This window comes from Simochromis diagramma, unplaced genomic scaffold, assembly GCF_900408965.1.
Source record: "Simochromis diagramma unplaced genomic scaffold, fSimDia1.1 OVJJ01000753.1, whole genome shotgun sequence".
NCBI lineage: Eukaryota > Metazoa > Chordata > Actinopteri > Cichliformes > Cichlidae > Simochromis > Simochromis diagramma.
The window spans coordinates 7,320,075-7,340,410 of record NW_024387523.1 but is presented as its reverse complement, the minus strand read 5'-3'; the positions used below and the strand labels follow the sequence as shown (position 1 = coordinate 7,340,410).

The 20,336-nt window shown below is 40.2% G+C and overlaps 2 protein-coding genes across 3 annotated transcripts in view; one reads left to right on the top strand and one right to left on the bottom strand.

Annotated features, from left to right (window-relative positions):
* hcn3 (hyperpolarization activated cyclic nucleotide-gated potassium channel 3) overlaps positions 1 to 13,376 on the bottom strand; it is an 18,688-nt gene extending 5,312 nt beyond the window's left edge. The window contains exons 1-8 of one of the 2 annotated variants that reach the window (XM_040019939.1): positions 13,195 to 13,376; positions 9,748 to 9,913; positions 9,354 to 9,661; positions 8,713 to 8,767; positions 8,492 to 8,603; positions 6,596 to 8,385; positions 596 to 1,025; positions 342 to 503 (exon numbers count right to left, since the gene is read on the bottom strand). In XM_040019939.1, the coding sequence (XP_039875873.1) occupies positions 342 to 503; positions 596 to 1,025; positions 6,596 to 7,047 (1,044 nt within the window). In that variant the 5' untranslated portion in view covers positions 7,048 to 8,385; positions 8,492 to 8,603; positions 8,713 to 8,767; ... (1 more) ...; positions 9,748 to 9,913; positions 13,195 to 13,376. Of the gene's footprint in view, positions 1 to 341; positions 504 to 595; positions 1,026 to 6,595; positions 8,386 to 8,491; positions 8,604 to 8,712; positions 8,768 to 9,353; positions 9,662 to 9,747; positions 10,526 to 13,194 lie in introns of those variants that run through there. The other variant, XM_040019940.1, reaches the window with a different exon arrangement.
* On the top strand, positions 2,687 to 20,336 carry LOC120726403 (extracellular matrix protein 1-like). Its single transcript, XM_040019958.1, has 4 exons — positions 2,687 to 2,754; positions 17,967 to 18,173; positions 18,289 to 18,542; positions 19,768 to 20,336. The coding sequence occupies exons 2-4, from the start codon at positions 18,101 to 18,103 to the stop codon at positions 19,954 to 19,956; spliced, it is 516 nt and encodes a 171-aa protein (XP_039875892.1). The 5' UTR covers positions 2,687 to 2,754; positions 17,967 to 18,100; the 3' UTR covers positions 19,957 to 20,336.

Here is a 20,336-nt window from a genome sequence, read left to right as displayed (position 1 = left end):
GCACAGTATGTATGTGCAGGTGCAGTGTTTGACGCGTGGTCCTGGTTTCAGTTAAGATGATCTCCAAATGTGATAACAGTATCTCATTTCAATTTTGATTTTTACTCTTGCACTCAATGCACACTGTGGACGATGTCACTGTGAGTTGGCATGTCATGACCATAGATGGAGGTGTGGCTTTGCCAAGTTTGTGGTTTGGTTTGTTGTGGTGTGGTTTGTATGCCACTGAGTAAAATTACTTTGCCTCCTTCAAAAAAATGCCAACTAACACTGAATTGTAGCTATATACTCACATACTACTTTAAATATGTAATTTTACTTTCTTTTCTTCATCTACTCACCACCATATTGTTTTTGGATACCCAGCAGTCTGAAGGAAAGTCTTGCAGCATAGGTACCATAAATGTCAGGCAGCCATCCCAGTGACACAACAGCAACATCATTCCAATCAAGTTGACTATACGCACCACAGCACTGGCCAGATCATAAGTCATGTGGAAAATCTGTCAGAAAGAAAGTCACAGAGACGATCAAATTACGATATTTCTGTTTCTTTTGTTCTAAGCACGTGCCCGCTTCCCTGCCTTTGCATTACCTCCTCCCATTGGTGGATGTATCGGATGAGGCGAGACAGACGGAGAAGACGCAGCAGACTGAGGATCTTTGTGAAACGCACAATGCGAAGTGCACGAGCGGTACGGTACACGTCTGATGACTCGTGTCGGGATTCGAGGTCGACGATGAGAAAGATGTAGTCGACAGGGATGGAGGAGATGAAATCCACCAGGAACCAAGTGCGGAGGTAATGAATGCGGATCTCTTTGGGGTCCAGGATGATGTGGCTGTCCTCTCCCAAAATGCCCGTACGGAAGTTGAAAACCAGATCCATGAGGAAGAGTGTGTCTGACAAGACGTTGAAGGTGATCCAGGGCATGGTGTTCTGGTCTTCGAAGAAGGTGATACCCCAGGGCAAAATGACAAGATTGCTCATCATCAACAGGAGCATTACGATGTCCCAGTAAAACCTGGAGAGAAGAGGATGAGTGCAGAGCTCGGTTTAGGATCACAACCTTTACACAAACTTCAAATGGACCTATTCGTACTTTGACCGTTTCCAGATTTACAGATGATTTACAGATTTACTGCAAACACATCTGCTCATTCTGGGCCAAACTGTAAAAAAACAAAATGACAAGGTGGTTATTCAAATATACTTCAAGTAATATTTTAATGAACCCTTTTGAATTAAAACTGAAAATCTATGTGTTAATCACAACTTGACTGCTGCGTGCACGTAGTTATTTCTGTACTGTATGTCAGTGCGGCCATATCACAACAAACACAAAATCGCATGTGTTGTCAAGAGAAAAGAGCTGACTGTGAACACCAAAGAAGTGAAGTGAATCATGTGGTCCACTGCTGTTTTTGGGTTTTTCATGAGTTTTATATATTTATATTGCTTTTTATAGCAAATACAAATATATGTTAACAATCTCAAATGAATTTGATGGTTGTTTGGCACATCTGCAACATTTTTAATGAGGGCAGTCACATGTATACCTGGTACTAACATATGAACCGTAAGGTTTCCGTTTGCTCTTCTAAGTGCATCAGAAAATTTAGGAACACCCTCCAGCATCTTCAATTAAAGAGTAAGCAAATCTGTTAGCTTTGACGTAATACTGCCAAGAGTGCTCTTTTTGTGTTGCTTACTGATGACAGTTTGGAATTACTATTACAATTTTAAGAAAAATAATAACATCCCATGGCCCCTTTACACTCTCATCAGAATCCTTTCCTGTGATTCATTCATCATGCAGATGTCCATAAAGCTGTTGCTGTGGAACTTTAGCATTTAGCTGATGGCTCTGGCTGGCACTACAGAAGAAGTGTGAGCATAAACAGAGTAACATTTATAACTGGCAGGTGATTTTAAATGTTTTAAACAGCTTAGCAAATATCACCAAACTGTACAAGCTAAAGGTATAGAGGACTGAGAGCTTACCGTACTGTGGTGAACTTTACGGCTCTGGTTGGTTAATAGTCAGTGTTGCGTTACATTGAGGGTAGCAGATGTTTTTTAAGCTGATCTGTCTGCTTATATCTTGCTAAATTTAGTTAAATCCGCAAAGAGTAGTAAACTTTAGAGCAGCAGCAACACGTGTTTGCGGATCACAGCCAGTATGCAAAGAAAACACATCTACTGGAGCTCACAATACAATTTAAAAAAAAAACAATCTTGTTTCTAAGTGATTGTTTTTGCCCCACGCTCTGATGCACATTAGGGTGCCCCCACCTGCCCAATACCACTTTAATGCCATCATACACAGAGTATGCAGACTGGACACCTAGTAGCAAAGATATCACGTAATCGAGCTTTTTGTTTTTAAGTCACTTTCTGTACAATACAATACAGTACAACTTTATTTATATAGCACATTTAAAACCAAAGGTACACCAAAGTGCTTCACAACAAGGTTAAAACATAAGATAAAAGATAAAAGGCTATAACAAACCCCCCAAAGGTACAGACAGAATAAGAAGTAAAACATTATAGCATGGTTTAGAAGATACAATTACAAGGTATTCATAATGTAGGAGCCATATGAGTTGTTCCTTTTTTGATTAAGTGGGTTGGTTTAAATGGACTCGCTGTATTGGTGCATGGGTGTGGGTCGTGTCTCATGGGTGTGGTAGATGATAAATGTGGTTGCACTCACCTGTTCACGGCACCTGATGTTGATGAGCAGAAAGGTAGGGTGAGCATGAGGCAAAACTTTCTGTTGACTGCAGCTTGAGTTATTTTCATGTATTTGACTGTAACTTCATGGTTTATGTATATTTATGCACTAATTGATGCCATAGGCCAAGTTGTAAGTTGGCATTGTAATTAGTGCAGTTATTTGTTTGTGCAGTCTGTGCATTTGTTTAATAGTTAATCCCATGTGCTGATTTGTATATTGGATGTGGAATAAAAGGAGCAAATGGTACAGAAGCGTATTTTATGTGTATATTGTTGCGCGTCATCTGTGTCCTCATGTTTAGCCTGCCGCGGCCATAGGTTGGAGGAGCCGCAACACATAAATATAAGGTGGGGGTATTTATGCAGTGGGACATTAGTAGGAAGATAAGTAACATAAGGGTAAAATATAGGGGGAAGTGCACTAACTAACTGAAAATGCTCGGTCAAACAGGTACGTTTTTAACTGAGATTTAAATGAATAGATGGAGTCACAGGGAAGATTTTTCCAGAGGCTCGGGGCTGCCAGGGCAAAAGCACGGTCACCTCTGGTCTTTAGCCGGGATCTAGGCTGCACTAAGGCTACGTTCACACTGCAGGTGTTAATGCTCAATTCCAATTTTTTGATCAATTCTGATTTTTTTTTTTTTTTTTTTTGGTCTGCTTGTTCACACTACATATAAAATGTGACAGCAAACACGCTCCTGTTTAGACCCAGAGCAAACAGTATTGTTTGACTGGCCCTTAATATAAAGACTTGATTGGGACTTTACGTTTCCCAATTTTGCTTTAAGTTATAAAGTTATTTTGTTATTTACATATGGCCTAATAATGATCCTTATTGCTGTTTTAGAGAGGAGCGGTGCTTCAAAGGATAGTTGCAGATTTCTGTCAGAATCTGCAGATTATACAGTACAAATAAAATATTCACGTTTCTCCAACATTGTCTTCCCAACAGTTTCACTGGATGGCCAGGAAGCGTTCAGTGTCTTCTCGGGCGCTTCTCCGGAACTGATAATTGGCGTCTGTCTTGTGTCAGTGACGTAAAAGACGGATTTAATGCGACATGACCGTTCAAACAGCAGTCGCTTTCTAAAACATCAGATATGTATCAGATTCAGTACCACATACGAAAGTGACCCAGGTCGGATTTGAAAAATATCAGATTTGTGCTGCTCACACTGTCATACCATGATTGGATATGGGTCGCATAAGGTCTAAAAAGTTGGATTTGATGCGCTTTCGCGTGCAGTGTGAATGTAGCCTAAGAATATTTGTCCTGATGATCTTAGATCATGATAGAGGCAAACCTTGCGGTTCTGGTCAGAAGGCGTGCTGCAGCATTCTGGACAACCTGCAATCTATGAAGAAGGGTGGAGTGGAGACCAAAGTAAAGGGAATTACAGTAGTCTAATCTAGAGGTCACAAAAGCATGGATTAGTTTCTCAAGGTCCCTGTGCGGTATGTAGTGCTTGGCCTTGGAGACTTGATGCAATTGGTAGAAACTAGATTTAACTACAGAGGATACTTGTTTGTCAAACTTAAAGGAGCTGTCAAAGAGAACACCTAAGTTGCTAACAGTGCCAGAAAGAGAGGTGGCAAGGGGTCCAAGAGTGTCAGCAAATTGGCCCCATGAAGTATGGTTGTCAAACAGCACGATAACGGAGGAGTTGCTAGCTACTAATGCTGCTTGTTCCTGTTCCCTGGCAGCTTATGCTATCGAGAGGAGATTGACTTTTTAACCTGCTGGGTAAAGTTTCTCTTAAGGATGTGATCATGTGTGCACAGCATTTATACCCAGCTGAAATCCAGGCCCAATCTGATCAATCTCCCCATGTGATGATCCGGTAACGGTCCAACCTGTGTGCGTTAGAGCTTGCATTCATTGTTCCAGATCCAGATTGGATATCTTGATTGCACGTGCTGTACAAATACACTGTCTCCTTCAAGTCATACATGTCCCATTTCCCTATAGCTCTCAAATGTCTCGTACACTGTCGGAAGACATGGTTTGGATTTTCTTACAGATTGTTTCCATCAGCTGTCAATCACACTGGGTCTCTCTCGCTCTCAGTGACTCTTTGATTACAAAGGCAGAGAAAGAGAACTTGATGCAGACAAATTTTGATTACAGTCACCCTTCAGTGATTGCAACGTGAACCCGTGACAAAGCTGAGCAGAGACACAGAAGTGATTGATGTGTTCTTCACTCGTGTCCGTGCCCTCTCTGTCCACTCTCTGCTTTACATGAGTGCTTACCATTATTTCTCATGTTGCAGCAGATTAGTGGCTGCTTGCTGCTATTAACGCCACCAATCTGGAAGGCATTATAGCTGTTGACATTATAGATTGAGTCTGAGTGAGAGGGAGAGAGGAGCAGAATAAAATCTGCTGTATCTAAAACCTTTAGACAAGCTTTAATAGCAGTGAGTGCAGGACAGGAACATGAGCGTATTCTGATAGGATTTCAGGTTGAATTTGAATAAAGCAAAGTGCTAGTGTGGAGGCTTCAAGCCTGCAGAGTTTAAACCAATCAGTGATGTCACTGTGGCCATGTCCATCTTTTGTATACAGTTTATAATTTTTGGAAATGAAATTACTCTTTTCTCCATACAGATCTTTTATCTGCATGCAACAAAAGTTTATCCAAACATAAGTCAGCAGCATTCGGACTACAAGCAGACCACAGATGCATATTCATATAAAGATGTATATACTTATAAAGATTGGGGATGTTGGTCTTATGGTAATCAGTCACTTTTACCCAGAGTACAACTAATTCCACCTTTCAGGGTCATAGTGGAGCTGGAGGCTATCTCAAGGGACATTGGGTTAGAGGTGGGATACACCCGGAAGTGTCACTAAGTCTAATCACAGCTCCAACATAGAGATACAGACAAACCACTCGCATACAGATTACAATCAATGTAGAATTGATAATTAGCTAAACATGGACATCTTTGGAACAAGGAGGACGAAGCACTAGAAAGAAATCCAGAGACGTATTGAGGACAAGCAGATTTTACAGAGAAAGGCACCAACCAACTGTGTGACCTTAAACTCTAAACAGGAAATCTGACCAAAACTCTACTGTCCCAATTCATTAATTTTTAAGAGGAAGTGGGAGCATAAGGTTTAAGAAGAGCAGGCCTGCGCTAATCCCTCCCTCAGCTGCCTGTGTATTATTGCATAATAGAGTAAGATTGGAATTATACGGATTCTTATGGGTAATAATCCCCATGCATGGGTTTATCCCCTCTGTCTGGCATCGGCCTGATGTTAAAAATTCTTTAAATTCGCTGGGCTATTAGTGACCTCACCGACAGATTGCTTGGGCATCACTCCTGAGTCGTTGTTTAACCCTGAAAGTTGAATTATTGGACAGATCCCCCCCCAAAGTGAGGCCAAACTAGATTAGGAAACTATTTGGATGATTTTCAGTCAGATTGGTTAAATCATGAGTATTGATGAATGCACTTCTCTCTCCTCCTGGGGTTAAAAAAAGGAGTCACACGGGAATGATATCATTAATCCAGATGATCTTGTCCTATATACTGTATCACTAATCAAATCCCTTCATCGCCTTATCATGTGCTGGGAACCATGACATCAGCTGCTATCCTGCAGTCTGTCCTTGAAAAACTGGATGCGAGTCCTCAATCACAGGGTGCTTAGTGGGATAAAGGGTAAATGCTTTCAAGGGAACTCTAAACAATATTGAGCGACTGGAAGCACCTTGAAATGAAAAATGTCACTGGTCAGATTTCTGTCCAATTTTTACGGTTATAATGCGTTAAGTTACACAAATTGCAATAAAATGAGAGCAAATTAGTTTAAGGGCTTTCTACTAATTACCTGAAGTCACTGTAGGGGTGTATGATCCACACTCCAAAGCTTTTAACCCTCTCCTGCTCAGCAGCAACACCTTTGTGACTGCCGAACATGCGCAGGGAGAACTTGTTGACCCCGGGCTGCAGCATGGAGCCAAACTGCTTCTGGAAGTAGGTGGCCTGGTCCTGAGACTGGCTAGCGCTGTCTCCTTCGCCCTCTCCGTTGGTCTCCAGGAGGCCATCCGGATCCGCTGTGTAGTCGTCATTGTGAGTCTTGACCAGAGAGAAGAGCGTGTTGCTCACGTCGCTCCTCTTGTCTGTCTTCGGGGAAGGGGTGGCAGGCGGGGTTGCCCTCTGGGACGCATTTCTCCATTTGGAGAAGCGGAGACTGCTCCAGCTGCGGTACCTGGGCGTCTCTGGTTTGGTGCCTGAGCCGTCACCTTTCTGTCCGTCTAAACTCCTGGAGGGGCTGCTCATTTTTTTACACTTTGCACGTGCAGGTGAGCGAAGCAGAGAGGGGTTTTACTTTCCCCCTTCACTTGGCTTCTTGGAGTTCACTTACTAATAAAGTTTAGTGCGCAAAGCATTTCATTTGGCTTCCAAATGTAACATCCTTTACATAAATTAAATGCGTAAAGATCAAATTATGAACAGCATTCGCTATTATATTTTAAAAAAAAATGTATAATGCAGCTGCTAAAACAAACAAACAAAAAAAAACAAACTCCAACCTTTTAAGTACCTGGAGGTCACAGTTTGCTCCGCAGAGTGCCCCACACACACACACACAAATCTTACAGAATAAATCAGATCTTATCAAATAAAACATCCAGGCTTTCTTCACGTGCGTTCTCGTGGAGTAGGTCCATTAAAAAGTTCCCTTGAAAAAAAAGTTTTTTCATGTGGAAAAAGGGAAAAAGGAAAGTCCGGCTGTGGGCTGCTGTGTCCTCCTCCCGTCTGACCGAGAGAGGACAGACGCATATTGACAGAGAAGGCTCAGTAGCCTTCAGTAATCGGCTTGTTGTAATAACTGAGTCCACTCCGCTCACCTCTCTCCGCTCTCCTCCACCGCCCTCCCCTCCCTCCCCCCCTCTGAGGCGAGTCCCGGAGCGGTGATGCGGCTGCTGCAGGTCGTGTTGCGCGGGGCAGCAGAAACCGAAACTTAATGAATTACTCATTCGTGGTCAACCGGTGTCAGAGGTAACACCAGCAGCTACTGAAGTCATGGTAAACCCGGCTAGGTTTTCCACACACATCACTGCTTTTACGCAATGCTCATATTATCTCAGAATTCTGAGATTGAAGTCAGAATTCTGACTTTTTTCTCAGAATCCCCCCCCTCCCAGTGGCCCTAATCCTCTTCCGTAAAACCTAATGCCCTCAATTTATTAGTAACTAAAATTATATTTTCCAAACAACAAGTTCTTCCCCGATAAAATAAGTGACTCATTAAACAGCCATTTACCCGTAACTATCAGTTTCACACACTTCACTGCTTTCCTCTGGAGTTTCTTTACATTAGTCCTACGCCTGCACCCAGGCAGTCCCACACCTGCGACCACATGCTGAGCTGCTTATATGGAAACTCACAGAAGGAAAACTTTGTACATCAACTATAAAAGCAGATGAAGGGGTACACAAAGACCATATGAGAAGAAGGGTACATCATCTCTGTAAAGAACAAGGAAGAAAGGAACTACACATTTTTAATGATTTTAAGTTGATTTTATTATTTTATTTTATTCATTAACTTTATGCTCTTTGGTCTTATTCGGCTAAGCTGTATCCTTGTTGAGGTTTATGCCACATATGTTGCTGAAAGACATAGATGCATCATTATTAATCCAGCGCTTATAACTCCTACTTTTTGCAAAGGTTTTGTATGTTTTGGAACTAGAAGAACAGAAAAATGTGGTCATACTCAGTTAACTGGCTCCTCTTCACATACGCACATACTGGACTCTGTTGTATCAGTTTTTCTTTTAGAGTGTTAATCTCCTGAGTCCAGGACTCAACCTCTGCATCCAAGGAAGCTGGATAAGAGAGAAAGGGATTAACATGCTGGACCTCAAGAGTTTTGGTAGTGTTTGACCACATGGGGGCAACAGGGCGCGGATTACCTGTGTGATAAGCGTGCCTCACCTTTAGTTTCACTTTGTGTCTTTTGGATACTTTCCAGCTCTTCTTGTGCGTTTTTCTGTGGAAATGTTGCAGAAATGTTTTTAAGGTTTGGCTGGATTTATGTTACGCATTTAAAAAAACCAAAAAAAAAAACAAAACTTGTAATACTCTAAAACTATTTCAGATAAACAGAAACGGTATGGAAGCCCAGCGATACAACAGTGTATTCATTTTTAACCAATCATTTTGACATTTTTGTACCAACACAACAATGCAAAAATACTCAATCTTAAGTGAAAAGCTCGTATTGAAATCAAAATGTGCTGAAATCAGGTGTAAATGGATGAACAAAAAAGTCTGGCCAGATGTTTGTTTTTTTTGTTTGTTTTTTTAAACAGTGGATAATTTGAAATATCTGGAAATTTCAGGATTTTAATTACAGGGTGAGTAGAAAACAAGCGGTTCAATCTTAAGCATATGTAAAGTAAATAAATTGTTTCCCTCTCAGATGTAGTTCGGCACAAATATGAGGTAGCACAAAGGGAAAGTAGCGTTTCCCTATGCAGGCAGTAACGTTGGCGCTGATAAGAGATGTGTCTCTATTGACGTTTAGCGTTTGCATAGTTAATATAAAACCAGAAGAAAACAGGAAGACTTGTTACCATTTTTTCTTGGCATGCATCGTTTTCTGCTTTCTTCTGCTCAGTTTCTGAACTGAGTTTATTGAGTGCAGCTTCCATATCATCCACATGTTTCTGTCCCTGAGCCACCAGTTTTTCCACAGCGGTTTTAAAGAGGACCTTACTTTGATAATCATCAGAAGATTTCTCTAACGCCACTTCCATTGTTTCAATCTTGCTGTCCAGAATGCTCTTCAATTGATACTGGCTCTGGACCACCATCAGCAGTCCCATGGTCAACAAGACGGATAAAATAATCACAATCCAATTAGTCTGCATTGATGCTGCTTCTGGGGAAGGACAGGTTTCTATAGTCATGCTTTAGACATTAGCAGTGCAATTAAAAGGCATTTCATTTCCTATTATTGCTTCTTACCTTATTTTTAGCCAGTATATTAAACTTTAGTTCCAGTTCTCTTCTGCTCACTAACCTGCCACACAAACCTTGCCTGAATGGAGACCACAGCACAGAAAGCGCACGCTGCTACTTCACGGCGGAAAGAACTTATGGTGTTAATTTTCACTTCCTCGTTTGCTCTCACCTGAGCGATAAAGAGGGTGGGGGCCAGTGTGCTGATGAATCAAAGCTCAACTTTGCTTGTGAGGAGTTTAAACAGCTGCTGTTAAACTACTACAGAAGAGACAGGAAAATGTCAGACATGTCATTTTATTTGAATCTCAGGAACTGGAGGTTTTTTTGTATGTACTTTTAGCATGCTATGTGTAATTCACTTAGTCATGGATCATCCCGTCTTCCTGGTTTGGATCTAAGCTTAACTTCAAGCATATATGGTTTGCAAAGTGGCCACATATTTTTTTTTTTTCATATAGGCTACGTTCACACTACAGGCGAAAGCGAATCAAATCCGATTTTTTTTTTTACCCTATGCGATCCATATCCGATCATGGTATGACAGTGTGAACGTCTCAAATTCGATCTGGGTCACTCTCCTACTGTCAGCTCCAGTTAGACTGGTATTTCAGGTTTTAGGGAGGTGGAAAGACAGAAAGGCCTGCTTTGTATGCGTCTGATTGTCTTGTTTTGTTTGGTTGTCTAACAGCCAGTGTTGGTAAAGTTACTTGAAAAAAGTAATCCGTAACTAATTACTGATTACTTCCCCAAAAAAGTAATCCAGTTTACTGATTACTTAGTAACTAAATAATTAATTACTTTTGAAAATAAGTTACTTAGTTAATTTTTAAAAACACGATTTACAACCTGAATAGGTGATAAAGCGATAGATCTTTCAGCCCAATTCTACTTTTTCTACATAATCCATCATACAAAATGTAATCAAATGGAAAAGTCTCTTTTTAAAACTTGTTTTATTAGTTTTAATCTTTTAACTTTATGCATCAAGCAAAAAATTTAATTACATGCAACATTCTCTGACTGGAAGAAATTTGTTTAATATTTAAACCTATTTTCTGCACCTTCCAGCACATAAAATATTTTTTTTTTGTGTTAACACTCACTCTTTCAAATAGGTGCAAGTAAAACACAGCAGAAAATAAATAAAGTCAAAGACTAGCGGTCTTTTTGCTCTATTTTCACCTGTAAAGCAGGAGCAGGGTAGGCGGAGGTTTACCCTGGTGCAGGTGTGCCGCAGCGGTCAGTGGAAGAATCCGTGAGTTTCTCTGTGAATTTCCCATTAGGTCATAGTGCACTTGGTGCTTGCTTGGAAGTTTAGGGGTTTTTTTCGCTGTAAAAAGAAGTCTTCTTCCCACGCACAACGGACACTAATGTTTTTGTCACCTTTTTATGGAATTAAACTAAGGTCAGTACTTCCACACTTTAAACGCTGCACGCTCACATTCTCTCCCGCACTCCATATATTATCCATTGTTGATCTGCACACAGCTGTTGTCACCAACGTTGCACTTGCTTACGTCACTGTCATGAGACATTCTCGCAAAAAATCACGGTTTTAGTAACACAGCGTTCCTGCGGGAAAGTAACGGTAATCTAATTACTGTTTTTGCAATAGTAATCCCTTACTTTACTCGTTACTTGAAAAAAGTAATCTGATTACAGTAACGCGTTACTGCCCATCTCTGCTAACAGCTTGTGTAATAGTCAAACTGGTAGCACAGAAAGTATTCACCATACAATGGGTCAGAGGGCCCGGTGGCACCAGCGTCCAGCAGCCTCGCCTCTGTCAGTGCGCCCCAGGGCGGCTGTGGCTACACTGTAGCTTGCCATCACCAGCAGTGTTGGTCAAGTTACTTGAAAAAAGTAATCAGTAACTAATTACTGATTACGTCCCCAAAAAAGTAATCCCGTTACTTTACTGATTACTTATTTTCAAAAGTAATTAATTACTTAGTTACTTTTTAAAAACACGATTTACAACCTGAATAGGTGATAAAGCGATAGATCTGTCAGCCCAATTCTACTTTTTCTACATAATCAATCATACAAAATGTAATCAAATGGAAAAGTCTCTTTTTTTTTTAACTTGTTTTATCAGTTTTAATCTTTTAACTTTATGCATCAAGCAAAAATTTAATTATATGCAACATTCTCTGACTTGAATAAATTAGTTTAACATTTAAACCTATTTTCTACACATTCCAGCACATAAAATAAAATATTTTTTGTGTTTACACTCACTCTTTCAAATAGATGCAAGTAAAACACAGCAGAAAATAAATAAAGTCAAAGACTCAGCGGTCCTGTTGCTCTATTTTCACCTGTAAAGCAGGAGCAGGGTAGGCGGAGGTTTACCCTGGTGCAGGTGTGCCGTGGTCAGTTGAAGAATCCGCGAGTTTCTCTGTAAATTTCCCATTACATCGTAGCGCACTCAGTGCTTGCTTGGAAGTTTAGGGGTTTTTTTCGCTGTAAAAAGAAGTTTTCTTCTCACGCACGATGGACGCTAATGTTTTTGTCACTTTTTATGGAATCAAACTCAAAGTAAGGTCAGTACTTCCACACTTTAAACGCTGCATGCTCATACTCTCTCCCACAATCGATATGTGATCCATTGTTGATCTGCACACAGCTGTTGTCACTAATGGCGCATTCGCTTATGTCACTGTCGTGAGACATTCTCGCAAAAAAATCACGGTTTTAGTAACGCAGCGTTACTACGGGAAAGTAACTGTAATCTAATTACCGTTTTTGCAATAGTAATCCCTTACTTTACTCGTTACTTGAAAAAAGTAATCAGATTACAGTAACGCGTTACAAGTAACGCGTTACTGCCCATCTCTGCTGGTAGAGAAGATTTGGTTTTCCATGATCACGACCCACATAAACTGCTGCAACATTTGAGTAGCAATAATCAGGCTCCAATGCTATTTAAATATAAATTAAATGTTAAACACGAATCTCCTTTTTGTGCTTATATTTCATATAGTCGGGAACCAAGGTTAGTTTGAAGCCTACAGTTTGCAGCCCACATATTTCATTAAACCTGCCCTTGTCAGCTCCAGTCTGACCAGAGTTTCTGGTTAAACTGACATGGAAAGAAATGTCAACTTTGTTTGTCTGACAGTGTTGTGATCCTGGGTCTTTTGACCCAGCGTTTTGTGTTTTCTATCGTTGTGATGTATTTTGGTCCTGGTTTTCTATTTCTTTGGGTTTTGGTTCTGTTTCCCCTCAGTTTAGTCTTTTCTGCCTGTGTATTCCTGTGTCAAGTCCACGTTTCTTAGTCTGTCTTTGCGTCTGTGTTCCTGTTTTACTTTGAAAGCCCCTGTCTGATGTCAGTGCGTTTTGTTTACGTTTCCCCTGCCTCGTCAGCGGTGATGTCTCCCAGGTGTGTTCCCCTCCTGTTTCCCATTCCCTGACTCCTGGTGTGTGTATTTATAGTGTGTGTGTTACCTCGTCCTCGTTGCTGGTTCGTCTGCGTTTTTCCCCTTCGTCGTCCAGAGTGGTTTCCCTGTGTCTTTCTACGTCTCCCTGCATCTGTTTCATGTCTCAAGGTTTCAGGTCTGTTTTTATTTAGCTTTTCCCAGTTTAGGTTACTCCCAGTTCTGTTTTTCACCACCCTTGCCTTTGTTGTATGAAGCACGGTCCCTCAATAAAGCTTCCTCACTTCAGTTGTGCTGCATCTTGGATCCTTTCACAATTCCATACGGCTTGCCTCGCGAACCGTGACAGTGACAGCAGAGACAAAATTTACCAAACAGTATGGTTTAGTGAGAGTTGGCAAAAGTACAGACATTCTGTAGAAGTATAAAAACTACTATTAAAAAAAATCCTATTAAAAGTTGAAGTACTGATTCAACTTCTTTACTCATGTAAAGGTAAAAGAAATTGCAGGCTCTGAAATTTACTCAAAGTAAGAAAGTGAAAAGTAGCTCTTTGGAGCTCTTTGGATGTTTCTATTTTTAGAAATATAGAAACATCCTCTCCCCAAAGCTGTTAAACTGAAAGTAACAAGCCTGTTTTAAAAATGTAGAGTAGAAAGTACAGATACTCAAGTAAAGTAGATACCTGAAAATTGTACTTAAGTACAGTAACAAAGTATTTGTACTCTGGGTATAGGATGGTACCAAAAAATAGTGGAACATCTTTTTTAGCATGAAATTTGGGTACCTTTTGGGTGGCAGGAAAAGTATGGAAACAGCACTAAAGGTTACATATGATGACTCATTTCTGTGTTCGTTAGATCACAGAGATTGCAATATGCTGTAGGAATTATAGGTACTGCAGTGCAGTGGTTTGAATCGTATCTACATATCAAACTCCAACTTGCTCATGTAAATGCAGAGTTGTCCTCACACACTAAGATAAATTATGGAGTTCCGCAGGGTTGTGTGATGGGACAACTTCTGTCTACATTATACAATCCATTAGGCAGCATCATTAGAAGGGATAGTATACGTTTTCACTGCTATGCAGATGACACCCAGCTGCTCACCAGATAACACACACACACCAATTAGTTAAACTGCAGGAATATCTTAAAGATATAAAGACCTGGATGGCCTCTAATTTTCTGATTCGAAATTCACATGTAACAGAGGTTATTGTACTGTCCTAAAAATCCTAGAAACATGGCGTCTAATCAGATACTTAATCTGGAAAGCATTATGTTGGCCTCCAGTAACACTTTGAGGAATCTTGTTTTTGACCAGGATATGTCCTTCAATGTGACAGACTGCTTTCTTGCATTTACACAAGGTCACTAAAATTACAAACATCCTGTCTCTAACACTCAGCAGTGCTCAGTGGATGATCAAAGTAGATAAGAGTGATGACACCAGAGTGAGTAAAATATGACAATACCCTTAATCTTCTCTAAAACTGACTTCATACTTGCTCTTACATAGATGGAAAGGCAATTGCTGAGAAGACTGTAATATAAACAGAAATGTTTCTGTGATGAACTCATGATCAACGGCTCTTCTAGTTATCCTTCGGTTAAAAATAAATGAATAAGCTGACCATGAGTGTCCGTGAAGAAGTAGCCTACGTGATATGCTGAGCATGTGGGAGATTTGAAAATGTAGACATAACACCACAAGACCTGAGACAAGCACTGCTTGCATCTGTTCATGGCACACGTGCTGGAAATGCGCTCAACAATGGCTGTTGCACTGCTCTTGGTTGCCCTGGTGATGAGTGGTGTAAGAGGCAAGAGTGATAGACTGGCATCCTTCACCAAAACCTCTGGTTTTAATTTGAATTTTTCTGACTCAAACGGATCAGGTGATGACTGAATACAACTTCAGAATATTTTTGTGGACTCTAAATATGATTTTAAAAAAGAAAGTATCAGGAAGCATTTCTTGATATATGCTCAATCATTGGGGAAACCTGTATTCAGCTGAGACTGAGGGAGTCACTGGGATGAGTGATGAAATGTTTCTCCCACTGAAAACGCTACACCGTAATGAGCAGACTTTTTGTATCAGGAAGCATAAGTCAAGCTCTCTCCGTAGTTCTCTCTGTACACAGCACATAATTTGATGTCTGTCTTTTGGGTGTAAATTTGTGATGAGCTTTAGTAGCACTGCCCTCACTGTGCCCTCATGTCAGAGGCTGACACAGGAGCCAGGAAAGTACTGCGTACCACTCAGGAAATCAGGTAATCTTAACTTTGAAAGCTAAATGCCTCTAAATGTCTCTAATCTAATACAACTGGGCAACCTTGGAGCTCAAGATAACTAAATGAACTTAAACATACACCATCAAAATATATGAAAACTCAAAACGCTTGGTAAAGCGACCAAGGATCGTGACATCTTGTGGCTGTGTATGGTTAAATGACACCAAACAAGCGTCAGTTACAGAATAAGCTGTTTGGCATTTGCATTATTAACCTATCCCAGCTGTCATAGGACAAGAGCATTAAGAGAATTTGAGTTTCTCAAAAAAGCTTAAAATATATGAGTACCAAACAAACACTAAAATGACATTAATTCTTTTACAGTACATTATATAAAAATCCACTAAATTAATCATAAAAACACTAATTTTTAAGAGTGTTTAAGGATCACAGAACAGACCGATAAAATGCTGACAGACACTTATTGATTTGGTTGAAAGAAACCACCACCCATTAGCTGTCAGTCAACAGCAGACAACAAATGAATGCACTACAGTTAAATTTTATCCGCAGTCTGTGAATAAAAGTGGGACACAATGTTCAGCATTCTCCGGGACAGATAACAGTATTTGAAAACAGGTTTGGGGGAGTTTACCGTAAGCCGTGTGCAGTCTGGAAAAACTTTTGATAAACCACGTTACTCCCCAGCTTTGACCAGTCAGCAAAGATAAGCGAGGAAAAATATCATTTTCTACTTTATGGTTAATTAAAAAGTGGCTCGGTGACATGAAAACTAAGCACTCATTTTTAATGTTTACATTCTTCTCTGTTTATTACAGTTTACTGAAACTAAATTACAACTATGGTATGTGTGGGGGGGGAAAAAACAATGAGTGAACTGCCTTCACAAAGTTGCAGTATCTATTCCACACTTCTTAAATCTGACCACCACTTCCCATATGAAACAAAACACCATAACTAATGCTAAATGTTATGACGTGCGGTGTACAGACGAGGATCCAAATGCAGAACAATACGGTGGATAAAGTTAAATAAGTCCACATAAAGCACATAAGTAGCACCAATGGAGACCATCAACAAACAATCTAACAAGGTCAAACACAGAGACGGGACGACTATTTATACAAAGCGGGCTGATCAGGGAGAGGAGGGCAGGAAACAAAACTGACACAGGACTCTTTCTCCAAAACAACAACCTGTGGGAGACATGAGTACCAAAACTAAACAACACGCATGAGATGAGGAATCAGAGTCTGAGACAGAGGGAGGCATACCACAAACACAGGGGAGGGTACGTCTGCTAAATAATAATAAAGTAAAGAGTTATGTTGGATCACAGATGTGCCAGCCCTCATTTCTTTGTTGTGGTTCTAAAGATCCAAATGTTCTTTATTGGACGTTAACTCCTTTTTTCACCCGTTTTCAGTCCAGTGTTTGTGCCTGATCATTTTCACAGGACTGTTATTTTGTTGAGCTGCACATATAGTAGAATAAGGCGACAACAAGGCAGACTGTTTGTACTGCAAGTTTATTTAAATGGCAGTAAATCCATTTTTCCTAATGTGAAAGTTATTTTTGGCAGTGTGAGAGTAATTTAAAAAATGGCATAATTATAGGTAAAGGAGACACTCCTTTTCTGTACACTCCTTTCAAGAAGTAGTGTTTGAACAATGATTACGAAAGAAGGAAAAGGTTAGGCTTGGCTCCATAAAGCCTGCAGAGTTTTATTGGATTGATATTTTTTTCTTTAAGCTGTAAAAGGAGAACAGTCCTCGTCACATTTATGGTAAAATAAAAGGACAGTTGAATAATAAAGCATACGTCATGACATCAACATTATAAATATTAAGTAAAGGTGTAAAAAGACAAAGTTAATCTGTGCACCAAAAAGTACAGCGTATTTATGATAAAAGTCTGTATTTACCATGAAATTGTACACTGGTTAAAATTACTTATTATAATAACTTATTTGTTAAAAACCTGACTTGGTACCCCCTTTCATCTATTGTGCCTGGCTGCATTAAATAATAAAGATGTCCTTTCCAAGTACTGACTTTCATGCTTGCTAAAATTGTACAAATTTCTGTATTTCCATTTATGTTTGCACCTTTCAATAAATCACTGCACCCATGTCCCATTTTCCTACCAAAATATAAAGAAATAAGGGGTAGCTCAAGACTCTGCACAGCACTTTATCTGTTTTTGACATGTCATAGCAGACAAATAAAAGTTGTAAGTAATATGAATACAAACTCGATTCCTTAAAGCCTCTTCAGTCTCTTATGCTGTTCTGCTCTGTTTATAGAACAGAGCCATTGCTGATGTTTGGAGGAAAGTCTGAAGGTCAAAGGATCTGCTCGTAAAAAAACAACCCCCCCCCCCCCCAAACTCTGTTATTGCTAATGATGGTATTATGTCTCAGTTTGGACTGATTTCATCCTAAGTGAATGCCGACTGTGTAGCCCGACCTTGCACGCATCAGCAGATATCCCTAAAGTTCAAACTCATTTTGTTTTTATCTCAGCAGCCTCCAGTATTATTACACCACCTCATTCCCTCATATCGTCTCCCCCCCCAGTGTGCACCGGTCACTTCCAAGCATTTCACGCCCACAAATCCTGGCTCTCCCATATAAGCTGGCTGAGCATCCTCTCTCAATACATTCACAGAAGCCTCTTCAGTATTCGATTCCCATCACACCGCCATCCAGCCATGACTTCACCTGGGCGCCTTGCAGGACTTTGCATAATTGCTCTTGTGCTGTTTTATGGTGCACATTTGGGAGGTAAATAGATTTATTTTTTTATTTTTTTATTTTTTTTTAAAGAATATATACATTATGCATTCTTCAAACTGTAGTGCTTTGAACCTTTCCATTTCTTCTTGTTGGATTTCCTCAGAGACCAAGAACTCTCACAAAGAGCCCGACGTCCCGTTCCCCCCTGCCCGTCCCACCACTCACAATCTGGCTGCCATTTGTCATCAGGGTAGAGGTCGCCCCAGGTACCCTCCCAGTTTCTTCCCCAAATCCGGGTCCAGCCACTTCCGACGCCGTGGACATGCCATGAACCGCCTAGAGTCGTGGTTCAGAGTGTGCTGCAGTGGACACCTAGACGAGCAGAGCAGCCAGATCCTCTGCTGCGCCCAACAAGCGGTGAGTCTCTGACTGAGTGTGTGGGACCGAAGTAAACCTGAAAACACTTAGCATATCATCAGGGAGAGTTCTGCTATTATTTACTATTTATACAGTTAGTAGGGAATTTAATAATATTTTTATTTTTTTTTTAGCTTCATTGTCTTAAAATTTATGGACTGTCCAAGAGGCTTTGGTTTTCAAAACTATAAATTCATACAAATTAGTATAATTTTAAAGAACACGACACAGTAAAGCATTTTATACCTGTATTTTTGTCCCCTTCACTGCTGAAGCCAGCAGTTTCCAATCACTTTTATGTAAATTGGTGAGTGACAGTTGGTTGTGTGTCCTGTGTGAAAATACTTCATCTAACTTCAAAACTATTGAAGAAATACTTGGTCAGATGACATGCAAGCTAATCTGGAAGCTGCAGTGGGTTTACACTCCTGAAAAAGCTTTGGCTGCTTCAGGTACTTCAGCAATGTGTTCAGCGATCTGTACTTCCAGTTTAATTCTCATTTACTCCTTTGACTTAAACAAGCAGGGACTGTTGTGTGGGGCCAGGCTAATAAAGCATAAAATTATTTTTAACAGAACTGAGTTCAGCTTATTGATGTGGGCACCCTCAAGAGAGCGAGTTTCTAATCTTGCCCCTTGGAAAAATGAATTGCCCACCTGTGTTTTAGATCAGCCTTCTTCTAAGCTGGCAGCTCATCACAAATGGATGTCTTCAGTAGTGGGTGTGTGAAGCTGCTGACAGGAGTAGAAACGTACAACAACCTCCCTCGCCAACTTCTTTTAAACTTTGGCCGTAATTGTTAGAAGCATCCAGCTTCGACAGCTACAACAGAAAATAAAGACAAATTGCATTTTATTTATCAATGTAAACTCAATAATGTAAATGAATTTGATCAAAAATAAAAATGACAAGATGATTTTCAGTTATAATACAAGCTTTAAAACCTTTTATGTTCAAGCATTTTAGAGTGAAGCACCTTATTTTTATCTTGAAATGTGCTATACAAATAAAATTTTACTTGACTTTTACTTTTAAAGTTTTCCAAAATATGCAGATGGAAGATAAAAAGAAAATATTGACTGATGCTGAGTGAATCGCCGTGAGCTGCACCTACTTACAAATCTGATTCCCCTAACATAAATTTGTGGTTCTAAATACTCCCCTCCCCCCCCCAAATCTGGCTAATGTGACGATGCTGTGTGACATGACTCTTCTTTCTTACAGTGGAAAAACGCCCTGTCTCTGTTCTGTGTAGAAGAGTACTCCACCATGACCCTCCCGTACGAGTGCTGTGAGAACACTGGAGAAGCCCGCTGGTCATGCTTCGACAGCGAGCTGCCAAACCCAAACTACACCTCAAAACCAGGCTACAATGCCCCTGAAATTCCCGAGGAGTCCTGGATTCACGTTTGATCCAAATACCTGCTAGAGATCGAAAATAATAACTTTCCACTCTTTCACATTCCTATAGGGAGATGGTATTGAAGAAACACTTGCAAACCTCTATCAGACAATGCTATCTGAATCTTGTCTTTGTCACGTACAGCTGCTTCCTGATGCGGACAGGACATACTGGTTTGGATTACACTATCTAAGGACAATTAGAGTCCCATCTAGCCTTGTTATCAGCTCAGCATTTTAACCAAGCTTTGCCATATTAATAGGAAACACATTTTTAAAATGCAACTCGGTGCTTAATTTTATAAGGCTCACAGAATGTGTCTGGCTTAAATGTTGTAATTTCTGACATGTAGTGTTTTTAGAGAGAAAAATAAACGCACTCCGCAAAGAGA

Bases quoted from the DNA above. Each gene is read 5' to 3' on its own strand.
- LOC120726403 (XM_040019958.1), top strand. From the start codon at position 18,101: ATGACTTCACCTGGGCGCCTTGCAGGACTTTGCATAATTGCTCTTGTG. The intron at 18,174-18,288 runs GTAAATAGATTT...GGATTTCCTCAG, and splicing joins TTATGGTGCACATTTGGGAG to AGACCAAGAACTCTCACAAA. The intron at 18,543-19,767 runs GTGAGTCTCTGA...TCTTTCTTACAG, and splicing joins TCTGCTGCGCCCAACAAGCG to TGGAAAAACGCCCTGTCTCT.